We start from the raw sequence: 25,541 nt of genomic DNA on the forward strand, positions 1-25,541 counted from the left end.
GGGGCACATTTTTAGGGGCGGCATGGCCCGCGCCAGAATGCCGCCCCTAAAAATGTGCCGCCCCAAGAACCAGCTTGTTTTGCTGGTGCCTAGAGCCGGCCCTGCCTCTCTTAGCTATACACTTGCAAAGTTTTCAATGCTGGATGTTTAAATAAGGCTCCTGGATAGAAGCGGGCTGATCATGCGTACTCAGCACTTCTGAAAATCAGCCCACTTCTTCTACACATGAGAGAACCATAAATTAAAACTAACCAGACACACAGTCAACTAATAAAAGCTTTTCTCAACCAACTACCGACCCCTTAAGCCCAAGGCCTAAGTGGACAGAGAGACGGCAGTGTGTCTTCGTGGATGTGACGGGCAATATCCAGCCTCAGAGTTGCTATGGTTCTGCTCTTCCACTAGAATCAAAGAGAGAGAGAAAAGAACCACCCATCCTCACTTGTTTGGCTCTTCCCATTGCTCTGGCTCTGTGCACCTGCCTGCTTGCTACTGAGACTCCCCACTCCCCTCATGCTCTGCTAGTGTTGCCTACTTCTGCCCTACTTGCACCTCCTCTCGTTGCTATTACTACCTGTTCAAACCCACCTCCCTGCAAAGTCCTTCCATGACACGCCAAAAAAAAAAAGTGTCAGGGACTAAGTTCAATCAGTTATCGCAAATGTCCAAATCTTGGGGGGGAGGGGAACCTAGGGAAACAGTTGGGCTGTGGTTCTTAGTGCATTTGCCCTTTACTATTTTTGCCAATGTATTACTAGTCCCACTATAGTCAATTGCACAAGCTCAGCTTGTTTGCAGTAATTTAAGACCTTGATAACAGCCCTTCTGTGCTATGTCTTTCCTGTCTGAGGCTGCCCTTCAGGGGGAACAGCATCTAGGCTATTCACAAATGATAAAAATTCCATTTTGCACCTTTTGTGAACACAGCCGGCCACAGCCTCAGTTAGTGTAAGTCAATGTAGCTGAGGATCTGGCCCAATAATTTTACCCCACATTCTTGTTTCTAAGCCTATGTTAGTGTCGTGGGCAGGAGAGCGCTCCTGACGCCAACGCGCTGTTCACACCGTCATCACTTGCCACTGGAGACAAAGCCTAACTTCCTTTGTTTATTTGAAAGGGACTCTGACAATGTGTGCACTTGGTGATTCCACTGTTGGACATGCTAACGGCAGTACTTTAGTTTTGTGTTTAATTGTTCCATGTGATGTGCCGAGACGCTTATACAGCTATTTCTAATTATATCAGTTCTGTATAACCATTTTTTAGAATCTGCTGCAATCACTTCCTTCTTCCCAAGCCTTTACTTTGTGGAAAAAAGACAAACAAACATTTGTGTCTGCTTGGCTGAGACCCAGAAATACTTGATGTCTGCCAACCAAAGGAAGTCTTCAGCTCATCAATTTACAGACATAGCAAAACAGGCAAATGCTGTCAGGAAGGAATGCCTGGCAGATCAGGCCAAATACTCAGCCTGGCCTTAACATTGATTTGCACTGGGAAAAATGAAGTTATTTTCTGGCTATGATCACACAGTGCCCAGTCTCTGACTGGGCCCATAAGTCAAGGCCAGACATCTAAGTGCCCGATAATGGTGAATGCAAATTTGTGCCTGCGAAAACAAGTCCAAGTTTTGCAGACCAGCCCTGCCTCTGGAGTCCTGGTCCATGCTGATCAGAGAAAACCAGCCAAAACTCTGCTACAAAATGTGTATTTAAATACAGTGAATGGGGCTTTAGTACTTGTTAGGAAAACAACTATAGGAATTCACTCAGATTGCAGATCTTGGCACAATCAAGACTGAGACTCTCCCAACCTTAATATTTTCTTTCCTATCTGAGACAGATATTTAACCTACAGCATCTCCAGAGTTGATGGGAATTGGCGATTATCTCAACCTTTTCTAGAGTGATTGTTACTGTGGATGTTAGAATCCCAAGCTTCCACATGAGCTAAGCAAAGGGGTATTCAGAGCAAACTAGGCAAAGAGGTAGTGTGCTTACATGCTGGTACAGTTTCTTCCCAAAGGTCACCCTCTGAGCTGCACGCTCACACATGATCTGTAGAGCAGATTCAGCTGCACCTATGGATCTCATGCAGTGGTGAATACGGCCTGGCCCAAGCCGACCTTGAGCAATCTCAAAACCCCTTCCTTCACCTGTGTGGTGGGAAACAAAAAAAAGAGAGGTGGGAAACAAAATGGCCACGTGGAACTCATTTCAATGCTTCAAATAACCGCGCACCTCTGCTCTGAAGAAAATCAGTGGCCATACTGCAGGCATTGTCTGATGATACCCTAGAGAGGAGCTTCTTTACAATTATTTTGCAGCACTGTAGCCATTTTAATTGTTTAATACCTATATGTATTCACATAAAGCAACACACACTTTGCTTTATGTGAATACACAACACACAGGTTCTGTCAATAGTATTTGCGCCTAAGGGGTTATTATTCTGGTTTCCAGTTGGGTTTGAATTACCTAATTATTTCTTACATTTTTATCAACTTTATGGGATTTGAGGTCTTTTAATTTGTGGTTTCCAGAGCGTAACTGATGAATGTCCAACTGAAAGATCAGTTCCAAGCGTGATTCAATAAAACTCTGATTCAGCAAAGCACTACATGGTGGGCGAACAAGCTATATAAATCCTAGCTTCTCCCCAAATGAGACTTGGCATAAGTCAGAGAGGTCAAAACGTTCCTCCTACAAGAAGGGGCAAGTAATACCTATTGTTGCCTATGCAGAATTCTGACAAGATCAGGCTTGTTCAGGATAGTATGGCCGTAGGCAACATCAGAATTCTGTTTTGAAAGACTTTGAGGCAGACCTGTCTGTTGAGAGCCTGGGCTGTATTCAGAAGGAATTAGGAAGGAAGGGAAGCCTCTAAGAGGTTTGTTTGTTCTTGCATAAGAACTCCATAGCTTTTGCTTTGGCCTGCCACAGTGCAGGAGGAGTTTTGGCATGCTGGTGCAGCAACCATATCTACTTAAAAACCAAAAAGATAAAAACAGAGAGTATTCTGCAGTGTTAGGTTATTGGAGGACGGGGGAAAGATAACATTCCAAACCCTTTTCCTGGCTGAGCAAAAGGTCAATAGGTTGGAAACAGATTAAGCACAATTAGTGGATACTTTTCTGCTATGAAGAGGAGACAACTAAGGCCTAGTCTTCACTTACCGGCTGGTCCGGAGGCACGCCATCGATGTTCTGGGATCGATCCCGGAAGTGCTCACAATCGGCGCTGGTACTCTAGCTCGCCGAGAGGAGTACGCGGTGTCGACGGGGGGAGACTTCCGGCCTCGTCTGGACCGCGGTAAGTCCGGAGTAAGGTACTTCGAATTCAGCTACGTTATTAACGTAGCTGAATTTGCGTACCTTAGTCCGAAGTCCGGACTAAGTGTGGACCAGCCCTCAGATGCTGCAGACTAGTAAGAAATGTTTTGAGGCAGAAAAGTACAGCTAAGGGACTGTGTGCTGGCCCAATTCAACCCCTGTTGACACTACTGTCAAGAATGAACTTCTCTCTCCAAGAGGCACTCCTGGAAAAACTGTCTTTACATCTAAACATATAAAGGAAGAACAAAAGCTTAATGGCATATTCCTTACATAGTAAGGTTATTCATCAGAGCTTTCATCAGATTTTAAAAGGACGCAATTACTTTAAGTTAGTGTCATTGCAGTGACTTTCAAAGAACAGTTAACAGTGAAGCTCACCTAGTATTAAATTGGAGGCAGGTACTCGCACTTCATTAAAATGTATTTCAAAATGTCCACCGTGGGGCTGATCTAATTACACAAAGAAAAAGAAAAATATCCATGTATAAAATTGGTTCTAGCCAATATTCACTCACAAATTACAGGTGCTCAGTACTGATGTGCCTATTAGATATGCATTCGAAGAGTGTCTTTAGTACTTTGTTTATAGTATAATTATTACTCCTGAGATCCCGAGTAGGCTAATATAAATGCAAACATGGCTGATAATTACGATTTCCTCCTTACCCAGGTAGCCAAACACGGAAAGAGGTCTTATAAGTTTCAAGCCTGGTATGTCCAGTGGAACTATGATCATACTGTGCTGTCTGTACCTGATCAAGACAAAAGTAACAGTTAGGAGAAATTTCAATAGCTATTTTAGATTTTTTTTTTTTTTTTAAGTACAACTTTTAAAAAGTTTTGTATGATCTGTACTCTCCTGTGCTACACATGTGGGTGGAGATGTAGGAGAGAGATGTGTTTAAGAATGGGGTGACCGGGGAGAAATGAAGGTAAAATTCTGTGCCCGGAGGAGCTGGGCAACTGGACATCGGGTTCCAACACTTAGAGAGGGGTGGCAGATAGAAGGTGTGCGCCCTGAGTGTGAGCCTAAGGTTTTATAGTAAGCATCAAAATACATGCCTTCATATTTTTCTCTCTGCTTGATGTACGTGTAAATACAATACATTATGTCAGGAATAGTTGGGTTGAGAAGACTGAGAAAATACTAAGGTCCCTTGTGACAAAGTTCTTCCTCTATCTTGGTGGGTCCTGCGCTTATTGGCGGATTTTCTTGCCTCAGAGATTCACCATGTGGGTTGGGGAACAGCCCAGAGACCTTCCCCTCTAGAAGAACCCACAGTCCAGGTCAATTGGGAGGTTTGGGGGGGAACCCGGGCCTGCTCTCTACTCCGGGTTCCAGCCCAGGGCTCTGTGGACTGCAGCTGTCTATAGTGCCTCCTGTAACAGCTGCATGACAGTTACAACTCCCTGGGCTACTTCCCCATGGCCTCCTCCAAACACCTTCCTTATTCTCACCACAGGACCTTCCTCCTGGTGTCTGATAACGCTTGTGCTCCTCAGTCCTCCAGCAGCACACCCTCTCACTCTCAGCTCCTTATGTCTCTTGCCCCCAGCTCCTCACACTCCCACCACAAACTGAAGTGAGCTCCTTTTTAAAACCCAGGTGTCCTAATTAGCCTGCCTGTCTTAACTGGTTCTAGCAGGTTCCTGATTACTCTAGTGCAGCCCCTGCTCTGGTCACTCAGGGAACAGAAAACTACTCATCCAGTGACCAGTATATTTGCCCTCTACCAGACTCCTGTACCCCACTGGTCTGGGTCTGTCACACCCTGTTTTCAGAACTTGTGGTATGAAGGAACTGTTAGACCCCCTGATCCAATTAACTTTTCCATATATACTGGCACTGCGATCTTGCCCCATTTAAGTTCATGGGAGTTTTGGCATTAACTTCAGTAGGAGCAGGATTCAGGCCTTTGATTTGATTCTTGCACTTACTTTTTCTGATCTGGCAAACTGTGTATAGTTTTGCCTTTATTCATAGAACCATTCCCTCCTCTAGTTATGCTTTAATAACACGCTTAATGAATTAAAAATGTAAACCAGGTCTGGTGGTAGATTTTAGTTTTTGAAAAGTGAGTATTTGTGATGTTGATTTTAAAGGATACATTTTCAAAAGGCTTAAGGGAGAACTAAAGACATTAAGGCCATATGTTGTCCTTGATCCAACCCACACAGATCAAGAGTACCTTATGACTTGGACTCTATCTGAGAAATTCTGAAGTTTGGTCAGTTAGATTTCTGAGGGTACGTACATGGCCTAAGGTTCCATTTCTAAACCACACTCAACTCTAACTGACCATGCAATTACAATTGTTCCATGTAAAGGTTTTGTGAGCAATGGCTGGTNTCTAACTGACCATGCAATTACAATTGTTCCATGTAAAGGTTTTGTGAGCAATGGCTGGTTCAATAAATGGGGTTTTGATTGGGTCTCATTGCTTGGATCCTGAACAAATGTCTCAATGACTATTTAATTCTTACCTGGATGCAGAAAGATTTTTATTTTTGGCCATCACAATTGCGACTTTGCAATTTGTATTCCCAGCCCCTAAAAACACAAGAAATCGCTTTTCACATAAAAATCTCTCTAGGGAAGTAATTTAATGAAGTTTCACAGAACAACTTCTTACAATGTTTCTTTAGTGTAACCATGGCAAAGGTGAGTAATCTATTATCTATGCTGTTTCTGGGCTATTGAGTAGAAAAGGAAGTGCAACCACCTGATTAACATGAAAAAAAAAATCAAACAGAAAATGCCCTGGATCCAGTTCCATCATTCATTTTTATTTTCCTAGGAAAAAGATCAAACAATGTGCTTGAAGAGGGGGTCTAAATTAATTCCATCACCCTTGCAGCTGAGCAAATAACGAAGGCAATCACTCCCTCCCTCACTCAAGCCAGATGCTGCCCTCTTCAAGTACAACCAGTTTTTTAAGCATTCTTTTTTCCCATTCGAAGTGCTTTGTTCTGGTTTCAAGACAAAAATAAACTCAATAGGAATTCTTATCTGAAAATACATCAGTAGTCTTTTGAACCAGACACAGCATTATCTGATATATGTTTGTGTGACAGAAAACCAAAAAATTAATGGATAATCCAAAATATTATTCTAGGATGGATTATATGGATCTAGATTACAATAGTGACTAAAACATGACTTGTCAACAGATCTGTTCCCCCACTATGATCTATTCAGAGACCCATCTCCTTGCTTTAGTACCATCACAAAGCATTGGTCCTTTTTACATCCTACAGGAACACCATAGTTATAGGAGAGTGAGCTGGATTCTATTTGACCTTGCACAACTATCAGCGGAATTGTTAAATTGCCACGGCAACGCCCAATGAAGACATCACACGTACACAGATCGTGTCACTGAGGACAGGATTTGACCTGCAGGATCTTTATTACAGAACCAGAAGCACAATTTGACTGTCAGATCCCAAGCTGAGGCTATGTCTACATTACCATGGTAAATTGACCTAAATTATGCTACTCCAGCTCTGTGAGTAACATAGCTGTAGTCAACATAGCTTAGGTCAATTTACTGTGGTGTTTACACTGCGCTGGATCGACGGGAGATGCTCTCCCGTCAACTTACTTTACTCCTCTCGTTCCCGGTGGAGTACCGGAGTCCACCGGCGAGCGCTCTGCCATCGATTTAGTGGGTCTTCACTAGACCCGCTAAATTGACCCCTGGTGCATCGATCACAGCAGCGTCGATCCTGTGGTAGTGTAGACATAGCCTCGAGTTTGCTGAGTTGGTAGTTAGTAAATCCATCCTGTTTATGGTGTAAAGTGAAGTGGTTATATGGAGATCACTGAGACACAATAACACGGTAACCCCACGATGACACTTTTCAAGTCATACTTCAGGGTAGTACCTCACGCTAATGGAACATCTTTTCCATACACCATACGCCGTTTTTCACTAATTCAGTACAATGGTGCCCATTTGATATCAACTGACATTTAAACCATTCTCGTTTGAATAGCAGCTTTGAAAACATGTGAAAATGCTGCCCCAGCAGTGCTTGGGGGGGGTCTCTACTGTATGGGGGAAGTAGCTGGAAATGGAACGACGATGACCAGAGTCAAGCTGCCATAGGAGCCTTGAAGATAACTACGGCCTGGGGCGCATAGCCAGCCTGGCTTTGAAGAGAGCTACCACCTTGACACAGGAGCAATCTATAGTTGCATGTCCTAAGAGTGACAAGGGTGGGAGAGATATTTACTTTCTTCTGCTAAAGGCTGTTTTTGCTTGGAGGGCAAGCGTGCTGGCTGTTTACTTCCCTCTTTCTTGACACAACATTAGCTTTTCTTTAGGTGAGGAATTAGCAGCACTTTGTGAAACATAAGCTGGAGATTTAAAGTTTGCAAACTGAAATATCATTGATAGAAAAATCTCTGAAAAAAGTCTGGAACAATTCACAAAATTCTGGATTAGTCTAGATTATACAGCAAAGTGTTCTCAAAGTGAAATACAGATGTCCCACTCAGCTGTAAAACAGATCAAGTTTGTACATTACAATGTACTGAGGAGAGGGGTGGGAGTCTCTTCTCCCCTTCCCCCTCTCCAGCATATCCATGGGGTAGGTTTCTAGGTAGCATTTTTGTGGAGGAACAGCTAATGTGATCGGCTGTGTCTCATGCCCCTAAGAACTCATGGTCTGTAGACTCTGGGAACTGGTCATGAATAGAGGTGTTATAACTAGTAACAGATATGGGGAATAGCACTTATAGTGCACTGGTGAGTATTTATCTAAAGCTATTTTAATTTAGCATGTGTAAAGTAAAGGGTGCAGATGAAAACAATCACAGTATCAGACTGTCAGTGCTACAGAGATACCCAGGAAAAATATATCACCCCTTCCACCCAACAATGTTTAGCTTATAGTTGTAGTTTGTAATCCATGCGTACTGGTGTTATTTTCCTAACCCTTGAGAAATGCAGTTCATCATAAAACCTGTCTCAGGACAAATGTGACCTTCTGGAATTATTATTTAAACAACTGAAAATCATTTTAAACTGTCACATAAAAAAAACCTAGGAAAAAAGTTTCCATGACTGAATAATCATATAGTCCACCAATTAGAAAAACTTTTCATTTTTAAGTTAGTGCATAATTCAGCACTGAGACAAGACATCTGGTCAGATCTTATAAATCAATAGCACAAACAATTGCATGGAGAAAAGGAAATATCTCAATCTCGGGCGCAGCGCACAGGAGCCAGCAAACAGTGCTGAAAACGGGGGAGTCTGAGGTGAGAGATTGTAAGGGGAGAATGCTTGCGTGCATGCGTGCGCGTGCTTTTCTTCTCGTTGACAGGACTTTAGGTGGGAAGGCTATGACAGCTACAGAGGTAGCAGTGATAGTGACCCAAGGATTGGAAGAGACAATGAAGATGACTGGATGTGGAAGCTGTGGGATGTACATTATCCTGGAGCAGGTACCTGATAGGTGCTTTGTTTGTATGAAGTGCTGCCTGATAGATCTGATGGAAGAAAAGATCTAAGGTTGGGAGATGCAGGTAGAAACTATTGTTGAGTTTTGAAGGGGATTTGAACAGATGATGATCTGAGGAACAGGTTTGCTGACTTGGAAAATGAAAGGGCATGGCAGGTAGTAACTGAAGGTGGAAAGGCAAAGAAGAAGAGAAGCAGAGGGGAAGAGTCAATGGAGATAGCAGAGTTCGGAGCCACAAGAGGATAGAGGATGACTCTCAGAAGATTGCAAGTGAGAACAAAAGACATAGGACTTGCAGCCTGAAAGAACAAAAGGAGGAAGGCCAGAGAATTGCACCAACACCGGGAAGAGGCAGGTCTACGTGACTGGGGACTCCCTACTAAGAGGAATAGACAGGCCTGTCACCAGAGCTTATCCAGCAAACGGATGGGTATGCTGTTTGCCAGGAGCTAAGATATAGGATGTGAACCTGAGGCTTAAAAGGATCCTAATGGGATGAGGAAAGAACCCACTGATTTGTCCCCCCATGAAAGACAATGATACTGCTGGATTCTCACTGGAATGCATCAAGGGAGACTATGCCTTGCTGGGGAAGACATTTAAAGAAATGGAGGTTCAGGTGACCTTTAGTGGTATTCTCTCTCTCCTTAGAGGAGAAGAGTGAAGGTAAGACAAGATTATGATGATCAACAGATGGCTCAGGCAATGGAGCTATAAGAAGGGCTTTGGGGTGTTTGACGACTGGGTGGAATTCACAAATAGAGGACTGTTTTCATGGGATGGACTCCTCTTGAATAGAGAGGAAAATAGACTGCTGGGATGGAGGTTGGCACAACTGATTAAAACAGCTTTCAACTAGGAATTCGGGGTAGAGAGTTGGGAGATGCTCATGTAATCTCCATGCCTGATTCTAATGCTGAGCAGGAGGAAAATCAAGTAAGAGAGAATACAGCAATGAAGAATGGAACAATAGGGGGTTGAAGACATCAAGAGGAAAGTCACTGGTATTGGCACTAACAGTCAAGTAGGCAATACTGGCAGCAGAATGATCGTACCTATTAGGGAGAGGAATCTGGGCAAAGCCAAGCAACAACAACTAAAATATATGTACACCAATGTAAAAAGTCTGGATAACAAAATGGAGAAACTAGAATTACCGGTGCAGGAAGTGAAAACAGATATTATAGCAATAACAGAAACATGGTGGAATAATTATCATGACTGGAGTACAGGTATTGAAGGGTATGTGCTGCTAAAGAAAGACAGAAATAAAGATAAAGGTGGTGGAGTAGCATTGTATATTAATGACAAGATAGACTGTAAAGAAATTAAAAGTGATAGAACAGATAAAACAATCTTGCTGACAGGCTCAGGGTCTAACTGATCACCATATTTGGGGTCAGGATAGAACTTTCGCCCAGGTCAGACTGGCAGAGACCCTGGGCCTTTCTCACTTTCCTCTGCAGCCTGGGGCATGGGTCACTTCCTAGCTTGAACCAGAATAAATAGTGGATTTTCTTTAACTTTTGAAGTCTGTAAATCATGATTTGAGGACTTCAGTTACTCAGCCAGAGATTGTGTGTTTATCACAGGAGTGAGTGGGTGAGGTTCTGTGGCCTGCGGTGCACAGGAAGCCAGCGTTTTCAACATAAGCAGAGTTTTCCATTCCTCATGGAAAGAGGGAAAAACTGCTTCCCATTTTTTCCCACCCTCAAAAGTCCGAAGATCTGATAACCATATGATTTTTTCCATCCTAGAAAAGAACTGTAAGAATCAGAGAGAGATCTCTGCTCCAGGGTGAGATTAAAAGAAGACTCCTGTGCTTCTGCAAGTCCGGAATTCAATCTTGTTTACAAGCCAATTTGGTATTTATTACATTTTATTAAACAAAAACAGACTCAAAGAAGCTGGGACTGCCATTTTGGCAGGAATTAATAAGAAGAGTGCTTATTTTTATTTCTTCAGAAGTTGGCCAGAATGTTTAGACTATAAATCTGTCTAGACTTGGAAAATGAGGTGTGGTTAGACACGTGTTAACAAACATGTTTTTAAACACTATGTGGCACCTTATGTAGAACAGAACTAAAGGTATTTAAAAACATTTTTAAAAAAGGTATAAAAAAAAAAGGTAGCTGATCATGGTCAACCCTATGTTTTCTGTGATCCTACTCTAAATTCCCTGTGTGTGGTTCCAGACTAAAGAAATGCATGTTCATAATTACCTACTTTTACTCAATTGCAGATAAAACAGAGATAAAATGAGTCCATTTCTGATGAAGAGTATCAACTCTTCCCTTAAGAGAGGGTATGTGTCAGCTTCTCTTAAGGAAGCAGCTGTGAGACCCTTGCTCAAGAAACGAAAGCTTGATACTTACAATCTAGTTATGTATTGTCCAGCATCTACTTTTTCCTTCTGGGTTCAGATTATAGAGAAGGTTATGGCAAGCCAACTCTGAGTACTTAGATGCCCAGAATATCCTTGACCCTTGTTGCTCTGGGTACAGACCCGAATATGCCACAAACTGCACTGTGGACTTCCTAGATTACCTTCTCCTGCTAACAAAGATTGTGTGTCCATGCTGATATCTATTGATCGATTGGCTACCTTCAAGGCCATTGATGAGAAGGAGTTATTCACAGTCCTGTAGGCAGGGGGAGGGATAGCTCAGTGGTTTGAGCATTGGCCTGCTAAACCAAGGGTTGTAAGTTCAATCCTTGAGGGGGGCCATTTAAGGATCTGGGGCAAAAATCTGTCTGGGGATTGGCCCTGCTTTGGGCAGGGGGTTGGACTAGATGACCTCCTGAGGTCCCTTCCAACCCTGACATTCTATGTATTCTAGTAGCTACAGTGGGCAGAGCTGCTTTTGGGTAACAGGCTGAGAGGGTGATGTTGGGCGATAGCTCTTTCTCCTAAAAGTGCTGTCATGTGGAGTTCCACTTGGTTCCATCCTATGTCCCCTCTTGTTCAATATGTACCCAGGGCCGGCGACTAAGAGGGTGAGTCAGGAAGCATGGTGCTTTCGATACGTTGTTGACGCCCAACTCTATATTTTTATCTCATCCCACCCAGGCACTGCTGATGAATGCCTTATTCAGTGTTTGGGGGAGATTGGAGCATGGATGAGAGCTAACCACTTGAAGCTCAATCCAGATAAGTACAAGGTAATGCTGAATAGGTTGTATGGGGGGAGGAGCGTGGGGGTGTGTGAAAGAGAAGCAATCAGAAGTCACAGTGAGAATTATTCTGTTGTTCCTGAGGGTGGTTGCCAATTATATGTAGCTAGAGCTCACAATCTGGGGGGTGGTGTTGGAGCCCCACGTGCTGTTAGTTTCAGGAAAGGTTTCACCCCTTCCCCCTGATCTGGCTATGAATTTGTGATAGTTTCCTTCAGTTATGGGCCTTGCTACTGTGATCTGTGCCTACATCCTCTCAAGAGTAGATTATTGCAATATACTGCATCTGGTCCTACCTTTTGTGGGAGGTCTGCAAAGGCACAAACACATTGGGCTTGTGCCTTCTTTTGCTTCTTCATGATATATAAAGAAGGCCAGAATGTTATTTTTTTTCTTAAAGAAACTAACAAAAAAACAACCTACTTGGGGTTTTTTCACACTGTTAAGGTGATAGATCTCACACTAAACATGTCCCAGTGGCCCCCCCAGCAAAACCAGGAGAGAGCAGGCATTTCTGATCTTTCTGAACGTAAAGTAAATCAAGAGGGATAAAATTAACAACAGAAAAGCCCCAGAGAGGAGGTGGTGTTATCTTCTTCTATCATAAAGAAAACAAACAAAAAAGTGGTGCACTACCCCAGTGTTAGGGTAAAAAAACTTGGATCCGCTGTAATTCAACCACAGTTGCCAACTTTCACGCAGTAAATAAGCACCCCGACTTTCACAATAAGCCAAAAATCAACCTAATCCCCTTTCAAAACAAGGCCAAAACAAGCCAATCCTTAAGAACCCCAACACTCAATGTGATTAGATTCCACCCGGTGTGGTGGGACTGTGATGGGCCTGCTGTGCAGCCCTGACTTTCTCCCCCAACCCTTACCCCTGCTTGCCAGGAGCCGATCAAAAAAAAAAAAAAAAAGAAAAAAAGCAGCAACAAGATACAAGAAGCAACAAACTAAAAGCCAAAAAGCAACTCACAAGCCAATTAAGCCAAAAACAAGCCCAATTTCTGCATTTTTTTCCACAGGTTTGGCATGGCTGAATTCAGCCCCGAAACTGAAATTGGTGCAGAATGTGGCAGCTCCGTTATTAAACAGAGTTTGTTGCCCCAAACAGATGCCATCAGTGCTCTGTGAACTGCCCTGGCTGTCTACTGATTTTCAGGTAGACTTAAGGTGTTGGTTTTGATTTACCCTGCCTTGTGATTGGCATGTTTGAGAGAGTACCTCCTTCCCTGTGCCACCCTGCAGTGAGGAGTCAGCGGAGGCATCTGAGCTGCAGGCCTGTCAGAGTAAGAGAGCGAGCTGTTCTCAAGTTTTTCTCATTGAGGGGTCCTGAACGCTGGAACCTGCTCCTCTCACCTCTGCTTCAAAATAGCCCAAATTTGTTAATCTTTAGGTCATACTGCAAGGCTGAACTATTTCCCCAGGTTTTTCGGAAGCATGGAGCATAACAAGGGCTAGCATATATGGGGGATGAAGTGCCGATTGGACTTGATTTATTGTGGTTGGTTGTTTTGGAGGCAAGGAATGGCTGCTGGCTTTATTTTTGATGCAGCTGCACATTCAGCGTTTTAGCAAAGGCAACAAGAGCTCTGCATGCTTATGCATCTTGAAACATGAATAAATTATACTGAGTCAAAAACATCCTGTCACACTCGCTAAGCTAAACAAAGTTCAGTATCATTTTAAAGTTTACTCCACTCCTTAAAAGCCCCCCCCTTATTTATTTCAAGTGCCCTACTGCTTTTTAAACCCTAAAGGTTGTATTATACTTTCCCTCCCCTGTCTGGGAAAGAGGCCCTACCCCACGTTTTCCAAAGCTGAGTCTGAAGAGTTTAAGCACGGTGGAACTCCAGCTTCCACCTTTTGGGAAGTCAGACACATAGTTTGTCAAATTAAGATTTTTCCAGAGTCTGCCTACTGGCAAGTAACATTGCTAACAACACCATTTTAGCTAATTGTCAACTCTCATTGTCATCTGGACATGGCAGTTTTCTTTCCCAGTCCTAAACTGGTTGTCTAGTGGTATTGTGCATTACTAATATAGTACGTATTTTTCAGAAAGGGAAATAAAGTGATCCAGGAAACTACAGGTTCATTTGACCTCAATTGTGTGCAGGTTCTTGGAACACATTTTGAAAGAGAAAGTAATTACGGACATAGAGGTAAATGGTATTTGGGATAAAATACAACATGGTTTTACAAAAAGTAGATGGTGGCAGACCAATCAGTTCTTCTTTGAGAAGATAACTGGTTTCCTAGACAAAGGAAATGCAGTAGATCTAATCTATCTGGATTTCAATAAGGCATTTGATACAGTTCCACATGGGAAATTATTAGTTAAATTGGAGAAGATGGGGATTAATATGAGAATTGAAAGGTGGGTAAGGAACTGGTTAAAGAGGAAACTACAACAGGTCATACTGAAAGGTGAACTGTCAGGTTAGAGGGAGGTTATTAAGGCAGCTCCACAAGGACCAGTCTTGGGACAATCTTATTTAACATTTCCATTAATGAGTTTGGCACAAGAAGTGGGAATGTGCTAATAAAATTTGAGGATGACCAAAAGTTGGGAGATATTGCCAATATAGGAGGAGGACTGGAACTGGGTTAGCGTGCAGCACAATCCCAACTAACCCCCCCCCCACACACACACACACACACACACAATTCTCTGGGATGATAGCTTTCACCCCTCCCCACACCGTGTGGCTAACAGCGGGGAGCATTTTTGTTCAGCCACAGGCAAACAGCCCAGCAGGAACAGGCACCTTTGAATGTCCCCTTAATAAAATCACCCTATGTCAACCAGGTGACCATGAATGATATCACTCTCCTGGGGATGACACAGAGAGATAAGGAACGGATGTTGTTTGAATGCCAGAAAACACCAGGACCATACGCTGTGTTATGCAATGATTCCAGACTACGTGCTACTGGCTTAGCGTGGTAAAGTGTCCTACCATGGAGGATGGAATAAGGCTGCCCTCCCCAGAAACCTTTTGCAAAGGCTTTGGGAGTACATCCAGGAGAGCTCTATGGAGATGTCCCTGGAGGATTTCCGCTCCATCCCCAGACATGTTAACAGACTCTTCCAGTAACTGTACTGGCTGCGAATGCCAGGGCAAATTAATCATTAAACACGGTTGCTTTTAAACCATGTCTAATATTTACAAAGGTACACTCACCAGAGGTCCCGTCTCCGCCTTCAGGGTCCAGGAGCCCACCTTGGGTGGATTCAGGGATTACTGGCTCCAGGTCCAGGGTGAGAAACAGATCCTGGCTGTTGGGGAAACCGGTTTCTCCACTTCCTTGCTGTGACCTATCTTCCTCATCCCCAAAACCCACTTCTGTGTTGAGTCCTACTCCATTGACGGAGTCAAAGCACAGGGTTGGGGTACTGGTGGCTGCGCCCCCTAGAATGGCATGCTGCTCATCATAGAAGCGGCATATTTGGGGCTGTGACCCGGAGCGGCCATTTGCCTCTCTGTTTTTTTGATAGGCTTGCCTGAGCTCCTTAATTTTCACGCGGCACTGCCGTGAGTCCCTGTTATAGCCTCTGTCCTTCATGCCCTTGGAGATTTTTTCAAATGTTTTGGCATTTCGTTTACTGGAACGGAGTTCAGCTAGCACGGATTCGTCTCCTCATACAGCGATCAGATCCCGTACCTCCTGTTCGGTCCATGCTGGGGCTCTTTTGCGATTCTGGGACTCCATGGTCACCTCTGCTGATGAGCTCTGCACGGTCATCTGTGCTGATCAGCTCGCAATGCTGGCCAAACAGGAAATTAAATTCAAAAGTTCGCAGGCCTTTTCCTGTCTACCTGGCCAGTGCATCTGAGTTGAGAGCGCTATCCAGAGCGGTCACAATGGAGCACTCTGGAATAGCTCCCGGAGGCCAATACTGTCCAATTGTGTTCACACTACCCCAAATTTGACCTGGCAAGGCCGATTTCAGCGCTAATCTGCTCGTCGGAGGTGGAGTAAAGAAATCGATTTTAAGAGCCCTTTAAGTAAAAAAAAAAAAAAAAAAAAAAGGGCTTCGTCATGTGGATGGGTCCAGGGTTAAATCGAGGTTATGCTGCTAAATTCAACCTAAAATCGTAGTGTAGAGCAGGCCTTAGACTCTGATCCAAGAAACTCCCGGTGATTTAAAGGGGATTTGGATCAGGCCCTTAAGCAACAGCATTCCTTGTCTGAAGTGTTTGTGCTGAAAGTCAACTGGAATTAGGCACGCAATTGCCTTTAAAAAAATCTCCTCCTTCTTAGACAATGTGAGTCAAGTGCTTTGATGTCTCAGATGAAAGGCACTATAGACAAGCAACATGTTGTTATAGCAGGACTCTCTCTGAAAGTTGGAAATTCCACTCCCCTCCTATTTTTCTTTCTATGCTATACAGATCAGACCAAAAGGACTTGAAACAATGTTTGGTACACCTGGCTCTAGCCTTCCATTTTGCAAAATGTAACCTATACACATCACACTGATTTCAGCACAGGCAGAACATGGCAGGTGCTACTAATTATCCATTGTAACAAAAAGCAAAGCCCTGGCCTGCTTATTGCTTTCTCTGTCTGGCATTCTGTATGCCATTTACTGTAAAATACTGAACAGCTACAGGATACAAAATGACAGGGCAGAATAAAATCTGTCAAAGTGTGTGAGGCTGCTGATGTTGTATATACACAGAAGAGCAGCGTCGCTGTCGTGAGGTTGGCCAGATAAACTAATCTGGGCAAGACCCTCTTGTTTTGTAAACTCTTCAGAATACACAATCTGCCATAATGTCAACAATCAAAACACTGCACACGACCTCCTAACTGAATAAATCTGTCTTTCTCACTATTGTTAATTGATACATTACTTGTGGGGTCATGATTAAATTAGATTATAAACATTTCTGGGCAAGGACATTGTCAGCTTATGTTTCTGGAAAGTGCCACGTCATCTCAGATCCCGTAGAAATAATTAAATAATAATAATGCTCCAGCCTCATTCAGGGCCTCATCCATTGCCCATCAGGGCCTGAAAATTCTTCCTTTGGGCATTAGATCTGATCCTCAATCCTGGCAGATAACATATTACTGGCTTTTCCACTACAGTGGAGTCGCATCATAGGCGCATTTAACTTGCGCGATTTTAACTTTACGCGATCGGCAAAACAAAAAAGAGAAAAATAATAATTTAAACACTGTACCTGTAGTGCGGGTGATTCCGCTCGCCATTCCACTCAATGAGCGTTTGACTATACGTGATTTTCACCTTATGCGCTGACTTCAGAACCTAACCCCCGCGTAAGATGCGACTCCCCTGTATGTGCATACCAACCTTCTGGCTTTATTAGATCTTGCACCTGACCAAACTGAAAGAACCAATAAAGCATCCCCTACTATCCCTTAATAAATTGTAGAAGTGGGGACCCACTGGAAACATTCACCTTTGTATGTCTAATATCGTAGACAGCTGAAAAAGGTGCAGCACCGCCACTGTTAACCTCCCCAAAAGGTTCCCCCTGTTACGAACCCGTTTTTATTTTTTTCATATTTTAAGAGGTGAGTTGTTAAGTTTGTTTTTAATTTTGTACACAAAGCATCATAAAGGGGATGCTTCAAAAATAAAATTGTTATTCTAGTGTATTGTAGTAAAGATTCAAATGTTTACCTATCCCTTTTAGATAATCATACCTAAACAAGTTGAACGCTACTAGCTGATTTTCCAGTGAACTCCACTGTTCAGGTTTAAACACGCACATAAGTAGCAAACTTGTGACTCAAGCACACAAGTGATAACTGACTTCCAGGAAAGCAGGATTTTTACAGGAAAATTAAAATGAAAGTACAGTTGGGTTCACTTTAAGGGCGTGATGCAGGAAAGAGGATGAAGATTAGGGTGAGTCACACAAGAACTGAACATTCCACTGTGGAACTTCAAAACATCAGCTTCTGCTACCAGACTGCTGACAAAAAAACAGGTCAGTTCTCTCTTTTTAAAATTTTATTATTTACTTAGCTGTACACTAAGTGTAATACTGAGCATCTTTGTAGCTAGAAGGACTGGAGATTTTGCTCTTTGTGAATGTTATTGAAGTTTGTTTTACAGAGTTAAGGATTTCATTGAACCAAGTAATCACTTCCAATTCTGAAAGTCACATTAATTAATTAATCAGTGATAGATTTGTGCTCATGTGGTACAGTAAAGTCAAATCCGGGGGGAGCAGGGGAAGGAAAAAATCTGTACATTTCTCACTATGCATATTTAATCGAAGTGGTGTTCACACATGCTGCCTACCCACACATGCAGTCATATTGAATTCATACCAAAATTCTGTAGTCATTTTTATAAGATGTGCAAATATGTATATTAATATTCATACTAAATACAATGAATAGAAACGTTGCTCAAGAATAAGAAATACTAGTTTTAGGGACAAATAGCCACTGTGCAGCAACAGGCAATTATTTAATACAGAATTCCGCTCAGCCGAAACTATATCAGCTATCTGAACATGCCCCACCCTACAAGCTTCCCTGCTTTATGATGCATTAACAAAAATGTCAGAGTTAGTTTTCCTGGAACTGTTTGAATTCCCTTTTTATTAGCCCTTAAGAAAATCTGCTAATAATTCTCTTAGATTAATCATTTCCAGATGAGCTCTAATGTTTAGAGCACTTAGTGCTCTATTTCTAATTTGCTGTCTAATCTTAGGCAAGTGCCTTAATCTCCTGGACCTCCATTTCCTTTTTGGTAAAATAGGAATACTAATTCCTACCTTTGAATTCTTCCAATGAACGAGCTATGTAACTGCAAAAATATTATTGTTGTTGAAACAGCTGATTGATAGAAACTACCAGTGGTAGAATATATATAGTAGTATCCCAAAGTATCCCTTGCCAAATAAAATAAAAATGAATAGAATCCCTTTATCTTCTATACTTCACTATGCAGTAATACCAGATGACAGACTTATATGAAGAAAAACTAATTATCATGTATCAGAGGGGTAGCCGTGTTAGTCTGAATCTGTAAAAAGCAACAGAGGGTCCTGTGGCACCTTTGAGACTAACAGAAGTATTGGGAGCATAAGCTTTCGTGGGTAAGAACCTCACTTCTTGCATCTGAAGAAGTGAGGTTCTTACCCATGAAAGCTTATGCTCCCAGTACTTCTGTTAGTCTCAAAGGTGCCACAGGACCCTCTGTTGCTAATTATCATGTAAAGTCCAGAATAGGAAATCCGTTGAAATGTTGGTTGAAAAATTCCACAGAGATTAAGGATTAAAAACAAAACCAACTAACCAAAACATCAATATTAAATAACCAGCATTTATTAATTTGAGAGCAGTTTCATGACCAGGTGAGGAAACAATTTTTGGATACAAGTATCAAATGAAAATGTTAACGTTTCTCAATTTTTTTAAAATTCAAGTTTCCAACCACACACTCACACCTTGCACATGACATTAATAACAATTTAACTTTTATTTGTAGAAAGAAGCCATTTTAAAAAGATTTTTCAGATAAATATTCTGAGTAAGGATTTGGCAGATGTTTTCTTTAAAGACAGCCAAAGTTGTATGTGTTTTTTCAAGTTTCAAAAAGCCCACTGGCAGCGCCAGATATCAGTTTAGCATCTGTTTTCAATAACTTTAACACAGTAATATTCTGAAACATTGTAACAGAGAAAATGTGTTTTCTCCATTCAGCAGATTTCTGCTCTTGGCTAGCATTAGTCCAATTTATTTCCAGATAATAGGCCATTACAGGATCTCGCAGTCTCTTTTTACATTAGATGGAATTTCAGCAAATGAGTAATTCTACATAGTTATAGGAACTGGGAATAGGATACAGGGAAAAGTGTACTGTAATAAGTGATTTGTCTACAAGATGCAGACTGAAGATGGGATCTCCTAAACTTCAGGATTAAAGGGCAATAAAAGTCTCATCATGAGACTATTTATAACATCTACTTGTACTTAATCATTAAGAAAATCTGTCAGCATAATTCTTGGAAATTACTGAAGTTTTTGGTTTTGAACTATTTCACTGACCTTTAAAAATTCTCACTAGACACAAAATTGTCTGTGCATAGTATACTGGGAAAACTAATAGGTGGCTTCCTTTCTTCCCTCAGGACTGAGACTGCCTCAGAGGGTATATCTCCACAGCAAAAACTGTGCAACGGCTAGCCTACCCAAGCAACCTTGAATACATCAGGCGCAGGTAACGAGAGTAGTAAAGACAGTGCAGCCCTGCATATGTACTCTGTTTGCGAGCCAGTTCTGAAGCCTGCATTGCACTGTCCTCACTGTTATTGTTATGTGCATTAGCTGGATTCAATCTAGTTTAGGTAGACTAGCTTTTGCTGTGGAGACATTCCCAGACTATCAATCCTGCAAACAGATCCGTGTAGGTGGAGCCTGCACTCATGCAGAGCAACAGTGAACTCAATATGGCCAGAACTGGGGCCAATTCTGCTCTATTGTTTTTAAGCAGACGCCTCCCATAAGCAGCTGACTTGCATCTGCAAATCACACACACACACACCCTGCTGAAATATACAACGGCAGGCACCCCTTAGCAATGTCTGCCTCTCAATTTCAAACAGTTAGCTCTCCTTCTCAGTGTATGTATTGTGGTAGCACCCTAAATCTCCAGCCAGGATTGTTTTGCTCAGATGTGCTAGGTGCTGTATAAACAGATAGGAAGACACAGTCCCCTCCCCCAAGGAGCTGTAGATATATTGTTTGTTTGGGGTAGTATCTTACTATTCTCAAATGTGTACACAGTATTAATTTTTATTTATATTTAGTTTAGATCTTTATACAAACCCTAACATGTGTTCTAGGGCCCACTGACAATCTTTAAACATGCAATCAACTTAGATTTGTTTTTTGTCTTGTAGCTTTTGCCATGGGGTGGGGTGAAAATACCTCAATGGACTATTATGAGGACAACGGTGAATCAAACTTCACCTTTGACTACACTCAGTTTGAAATGCTTTGTGAAAAAGAGGAGGTGAGAAATTTCACTAAATTGTTCCTACCTGTGTTTTATTCACTGGTTTTCTTTGTGGGAATTGCAGGAAATTCATTAGTGGTGGCAATCTATGCCTACTGCAAGAAACTAAAGACTAAGACAGATGTTTATATCATCAACTTGGCAATTGCTGATCTGTTACTGCTATTCACACTCCCTTTCTGGGTTGCAAATGCAGTCCATGGATGGGGGCTTGGAAACATCATGTGCAAGGTCACTTCTGCTTTATACACCATGAACTTCAGCTCTAGCATGCAGTTTCTGGCTTGTATCAGTGTGGATAGATATAATGCCATTTCCAAACCCCAAAGTCACCAAAGAGGTGGGAAGCAATGCAGCGTAACTTGTATCTGTGTCTGGTTGGCTGCCATTTTGTTGAGCATTCCTGAACTGATTTTTAACACAGTCAAGAAAAACAGTGACCGGTATGGATGCTTTCCTGTATTTTCAATGGACCTAGGAACACTCCTTAAAGCAACCATTCAAATCCTGGAAGTTACGCTAGTGTTTGTGTTACCCTTCCTCGTCATGCTGATCTGCTACTCCGCTATTGCCAGAGCACTCTTTAGATCTACAAACGTTCAAAAATCTAGGCCCCTCAAAGTTCTGCTGACAGTAGTGGCTGTTTTCATTATCACTCAGCTGCCCTACAATATTGTCAAGTTCTGGCGAGCCATAGACGTCATCTACTTGCTGATTACAGACTGTGACATGAGTAAAACCATAGATGTTGCCCTCCAAATAACTAAGAGTATAGCCTTGTTTCACAGCTGCCTGAACCCAATCTTGTACGTTTTTATGGGAGACTCTTTTAAAATGCACATTACGAAAATAGCCAAAAATTTTGGATATTGGAGGAGAAGTCGCAATATACCAACCGAAGAGATTTCTATGAATTGTGACGGCCACACAGAAGAAATAAGTAGCTTTACTATATAGCCACTGTAGCACCCTCTCTAACCAGTGTAACAGAAGGGAACAATTACAATGCATCTGAGAGCTATTTCCTCTTTGATTACCGCAAATCAAATCTGAAGTGATGTTCTGGCACATGAACCAGCCAAGATGTTGCAAAGCAGTTCAAAATAGAATAAGACCAAAAACCATATACTAAAGGTAATGGAAACAACAGAAACAGAGTTCAGCTTGAACACTTGAAAAAAGTGGGATTTAAAGGGTCACAGTGCTACACCATTAATTAGATGAAGAGTGAATGGACTACATACCGGTATGCTAATCACAACAAATATATACTTAATATGTAAAAAGGAAAAAAAATATGATGGCACTGAATTTTGTACCCCAGAGTTAATAATCTTCGGTCCTTTAAAATGTAACACTCCAGAGTTGCTTCTCAAAACTGTTTCAGGTCTTCAAATTGATTTTAAATTGCAACTCTGTTTTTCCTCAGCTTTCACTTCACAAATGTCCTGTGAGGCTTGAGCTGAGGAAATAGTTCATCTCTGGTATTTCACAGAGGCAGCAATAAACAGCAAGCTATGGTCCAGTGTTTTATGATTCCAAATATATGTGGCCTGTTTAAAAGAGTTCCTTTTCTGTAACAACACAGAATGCCTTTTAATGATATTCTGCTTGCACTAGATTGCAATGAGACCTATTCCTATTATAGGCACATGCCAAATCTTTGGTTTTAAATCCATATTCATATGAGATTACTCAGAGCCTCATTTTGATAGTTTCCTGGAAGGCAATTCACATTTCCTGTGACCTCTATAAAATGCTTTGGGAACTGATGTAACAACCAGCAATGAAAATGTCTTACATTTTGCAGATGACACTTATGACCTAATTTTGAACATGTAGGCCTATACTGTGTTATAGAAAATTAGCTTTGATTTGTAAATGTATTGTATGCCTTTATGGATATTTTGCAGGTGCACTTCAGGCACCAATCTCTGTAGCTTTAGCACACAGAATATAAATAACTGGCTAAAGCAAGAGAGCATATTTATACTCAATAGTTCATGAGTGGAAACAGTCATGGTCCTTAAGGAAGGAATTAGTGTGATTAAAAGTACTGGCCTGTGATAGCTAGAAGGTAGACAATTTTTTTAATTGTCCATATAATTGTTACATTTAAGTGTTTAAAGAATACTCAGTTTCCTTCTACTCTCTGCAATCTGTTTACATGAGTTTCACTGTGAGGATGATTTTGGTAACAAAGGTGGATCTAATTGGCTACACACCCCACATTATAACAGTCTCAAGACATTCATATGTATTTGATGCAGAAAATAAGGTAACGAATGCAGGCCCACTGAATTAAGGAAGGCGGCTAATCAGTCAGCAAATCCTGTGACTTCATTCCTGTGAGGACAGGGCAAGGTAGGTGGTCATTTGGTTACAACATAAGCTCCCTGTCCTAGGAAGAAGGGAAACCACAAAAAATGAGGAGGCTAGAGCAGTAAACAGATTGGGCTCACGAGAGGAGGAAGATAGATATGTACATAGGCGAAAGATGAAAGGCTGGCTTTGTGGCCCCCAGTGTAGGGAAACTAAACCATTATTCAACAGATCATTTCCTGTGCTGCTGCAAGACAGTTTTGCCAGTCAGTTTTACTGGTGATATGCTAAAACGGGGGTGTTGGTATTATGAAATTAATCAGTGTTATGCCCAGTAGCTAATGTTGAGAGTTTTTTAAAAATATATAAATAAAACAACCTTTATTTATACTGATAAAGCCTCACTCTAGTGAAATTATCAGGCATTGATATATCTATTGTTCTTCATCTGTAATATGCATGTATTGTGGGCTAGACTCCCGACTGGCGTATACTGGCATACCTCCATGATTTACAGAGGATCTGGCCCTGTGTATTTTAAAAGCAGTGTAATCGATATATTAACAAGAATTTAAGTCTATACAGAAGAAAGCGCTCAAAGGCAACCTCCACACAAGGGGCCTGGCATTTCCACGTGAAGTAGATGCTGTGGTAATTACTACCTATAAATAAGGTGATACTGTAAAATGGTGGCCCCGATGTATTCACTTCTGGTTTTAATTATATCCTTGCTTTTTATTAGATTTATTATATATGGAGAAGTAAAAATCTCTGCCACACTTTTTGTATTTGTGATCAGTTGAAAAATTAAATTTTCAAGCAACTTGCATTTCAAAAGGTGTTCCAAAAACAAACACTTCAAGTAATCACTGGGCTCCAATATAGGGCCTCATTTAAAGCCCACTGAAGTTAATGGGAGTCTTTCCATTGATTACAATGGGCTTTCGATAGGCCCCAAATGCACTCTATTTTGACCGGAAGAACTCTGTGAAAGCTTGTCTGTCTCTCTCACCAAGAGAAGTTGGCCCAGTTAAAGATATTACCTCCCCCACACCGTCTCTCTATTTTGAGAAGTGCGAGTTACATGTTCAGACGAACAATAGGTATACAAGAAATCATCAGGCATGCTTTGTAGGTTTAAGTTTATGGACTGTAAGAAACCTGTGTAAGATTAAATAGAAGACAAGAGACAAACTTCTTCTTTATGTTGAGATAACAGCAGCTATCAACCAGCGATACTCCCATTTTGGAAGGTGACAAATATGCCAAGCTTCCTTTCCACTTCAGTCCCTGAAGTATTAGGCCTACACAGAGCCCTCCATCTACTGGTGATTCTAGATATTGCAGGTCAAACTGTATTAGTAAATTATTAGCGCTATTTGCAAACTCTGTGGATGCATCTCACTATGTAGCTCCCCCCCACACACACACACGTAGGTAACACTCAAGCTCCATTCCAATTAGTGTTAGTATAGATCTCACTACACTATATTTGAGGCCCTGCCCTGCAAGGTGCTGAGTGCCCTTAGGTCCCATCGACTGAAGGTTTTTTGTTTGCAGATTTTCTAGAAATATAGTAACAGTTATTTAAAATGCAATTTAGTTGATTTTATTGGGAATTCATTATCAGAATCTCCTGGGATTAGATGCTAACTTTACAAAATACAACAGTGAAGCCTACAATATAAATGATTTATGTAAACTAGAATTGCATTACGCTCTATTAGAATATAGTATTTAGCATATGTATTTCTGGAAAGTCTGCAAAAAGAAAATGATCTTTTTTTCCCTATGAGCTTGGAACTGCTACTTTAAATCATAGTAAATCATAGCACTGTCATTGCTTCAGTTACTTTGCAGTAATTTGGGATACATTTTACATTCATGCTTTTTTTTTTTTTTTTTTTTTTTAATGGGTGAGTTAAAATGTTCTTATAGTACATTACATTGTCTATGCTGATTTAAAGCTAGAAAGACTAGTTCAGGGACAGCAGAATTCCTCTATCCCTCCCCAGCTATCAAGGACAGGAATAATTTTTGTCACTGTGTGGTTCACCTTGTGATCCCCCGTACAATATTTTAAAATCACACCAATTAACTGCTTCCAGACCAGCCTGTGGAGATACAGCTGCTCAGAGGGTAGATCTAGGAAAGCAGTTGTGCCCCATAGCACTGAATAGAGAGACTCAAGATAAGAATATCCATGTTGAAGCTGCAGGGC

The 25,541-nt window shown here is 41.6% G+C and overlaps 2 protein-coding genes across 4 annotated transcripts in view; one reads left to right on the forward strand and one right to left on the reverse strand.

Moving 5' to 3' along the window:
• The window catches only part of ACAD11 (acyl-CoA dehydrogenase family member 11), a 56,617-nt gene that overhangs the window by 7,204 nt on the left and 23,872 nt on the right, over positions 1-25,541 (reverse strand). For both annotated transcript variants that reach the window (XM_034760927.1, XM_034760928.1), the window contains exons 14-17: positions 5,819-5,885; positions 4,001-4,086; positions 3,713-3,784; positions 2,001-2,155 (exon numbers count right to left, since the gene is read on the reverse strand). In XM_034760927.1, the coding sequence (XP_034616818.1) occupies positions 2,001-2,155; positions 3,713-3,784; positions 4,001-4,086; positions 5,819-5,885 (380 nt within the window). The remainder of the gene's footprint in view (positions 1-2,000; positions 2,156-3,712; positions 3,785-4,000; positions 4,087-5,818; positions 5,886-25,541) is intronic.
• ACKR4 (atypical chemokine receptor 4) lies at positions 17,581-24,100 on the forward strand. 2 transcript variants are annotated; one of them, XM_034760930.1, is made up of 3 exons: positions 17,841-17,954; positions 20,112-20,200; positions 20,883-24,100. In XM_034760930.1, exon 3 carries the CDS (start codon positions 20,891-20,893, stop codon positions 21,953-21,955), a length of 1,065 nt encoding a protein of 354 aa, XP_034616821.1. In that variant the 5' UTR covers positions 17,841-17,954; positions 20,112-20,200; positions 20,883-20,890; the 3' UTR covers positions 21,956-24,100. The 2 variants fall into 2 exon arrangements, with proteins under 2 accessions (XP_034616820.1, XP_034616821.1); XM_034760929.1 differs by lacking the exon at positions 20,112-20,200 and having other exon boundaries at positions 17,581-17,954.

Source organism: Trachemys scripta, chromosome 2 (assembly GCF_013100865.1).
Source record: "Trachemys scripta elegans isolate TJP31775 chromosome 2, CAS_Tse_1.0, whole genome shotgun sequence".
Taxonomy (NCBI): domain Eukaryota; kingdom Metazoa; phylum Chordata; order Testudines; family Emydidae; genus Trachemys; species Trachemys scripta.

What these genes read in the sequence shown, in the direction of transcription:
- ACKR4 (XM_034760929.1), top strand. Translation starts at nt 17,861, where the DNA reads ATGAAGATTAGGGTGAGTCACACAAGAACTGAACATTCCACTGTGGAA. An exon ending in GACTGCTGACAAAAAAACAG is followed by an intron (nt 17,955 to 20,882) that starts GTCAGTTCTCTC and finishes TTTGTCTTGTAG; the next exon opens with CTTTTGCCATGGGGTGGGGT.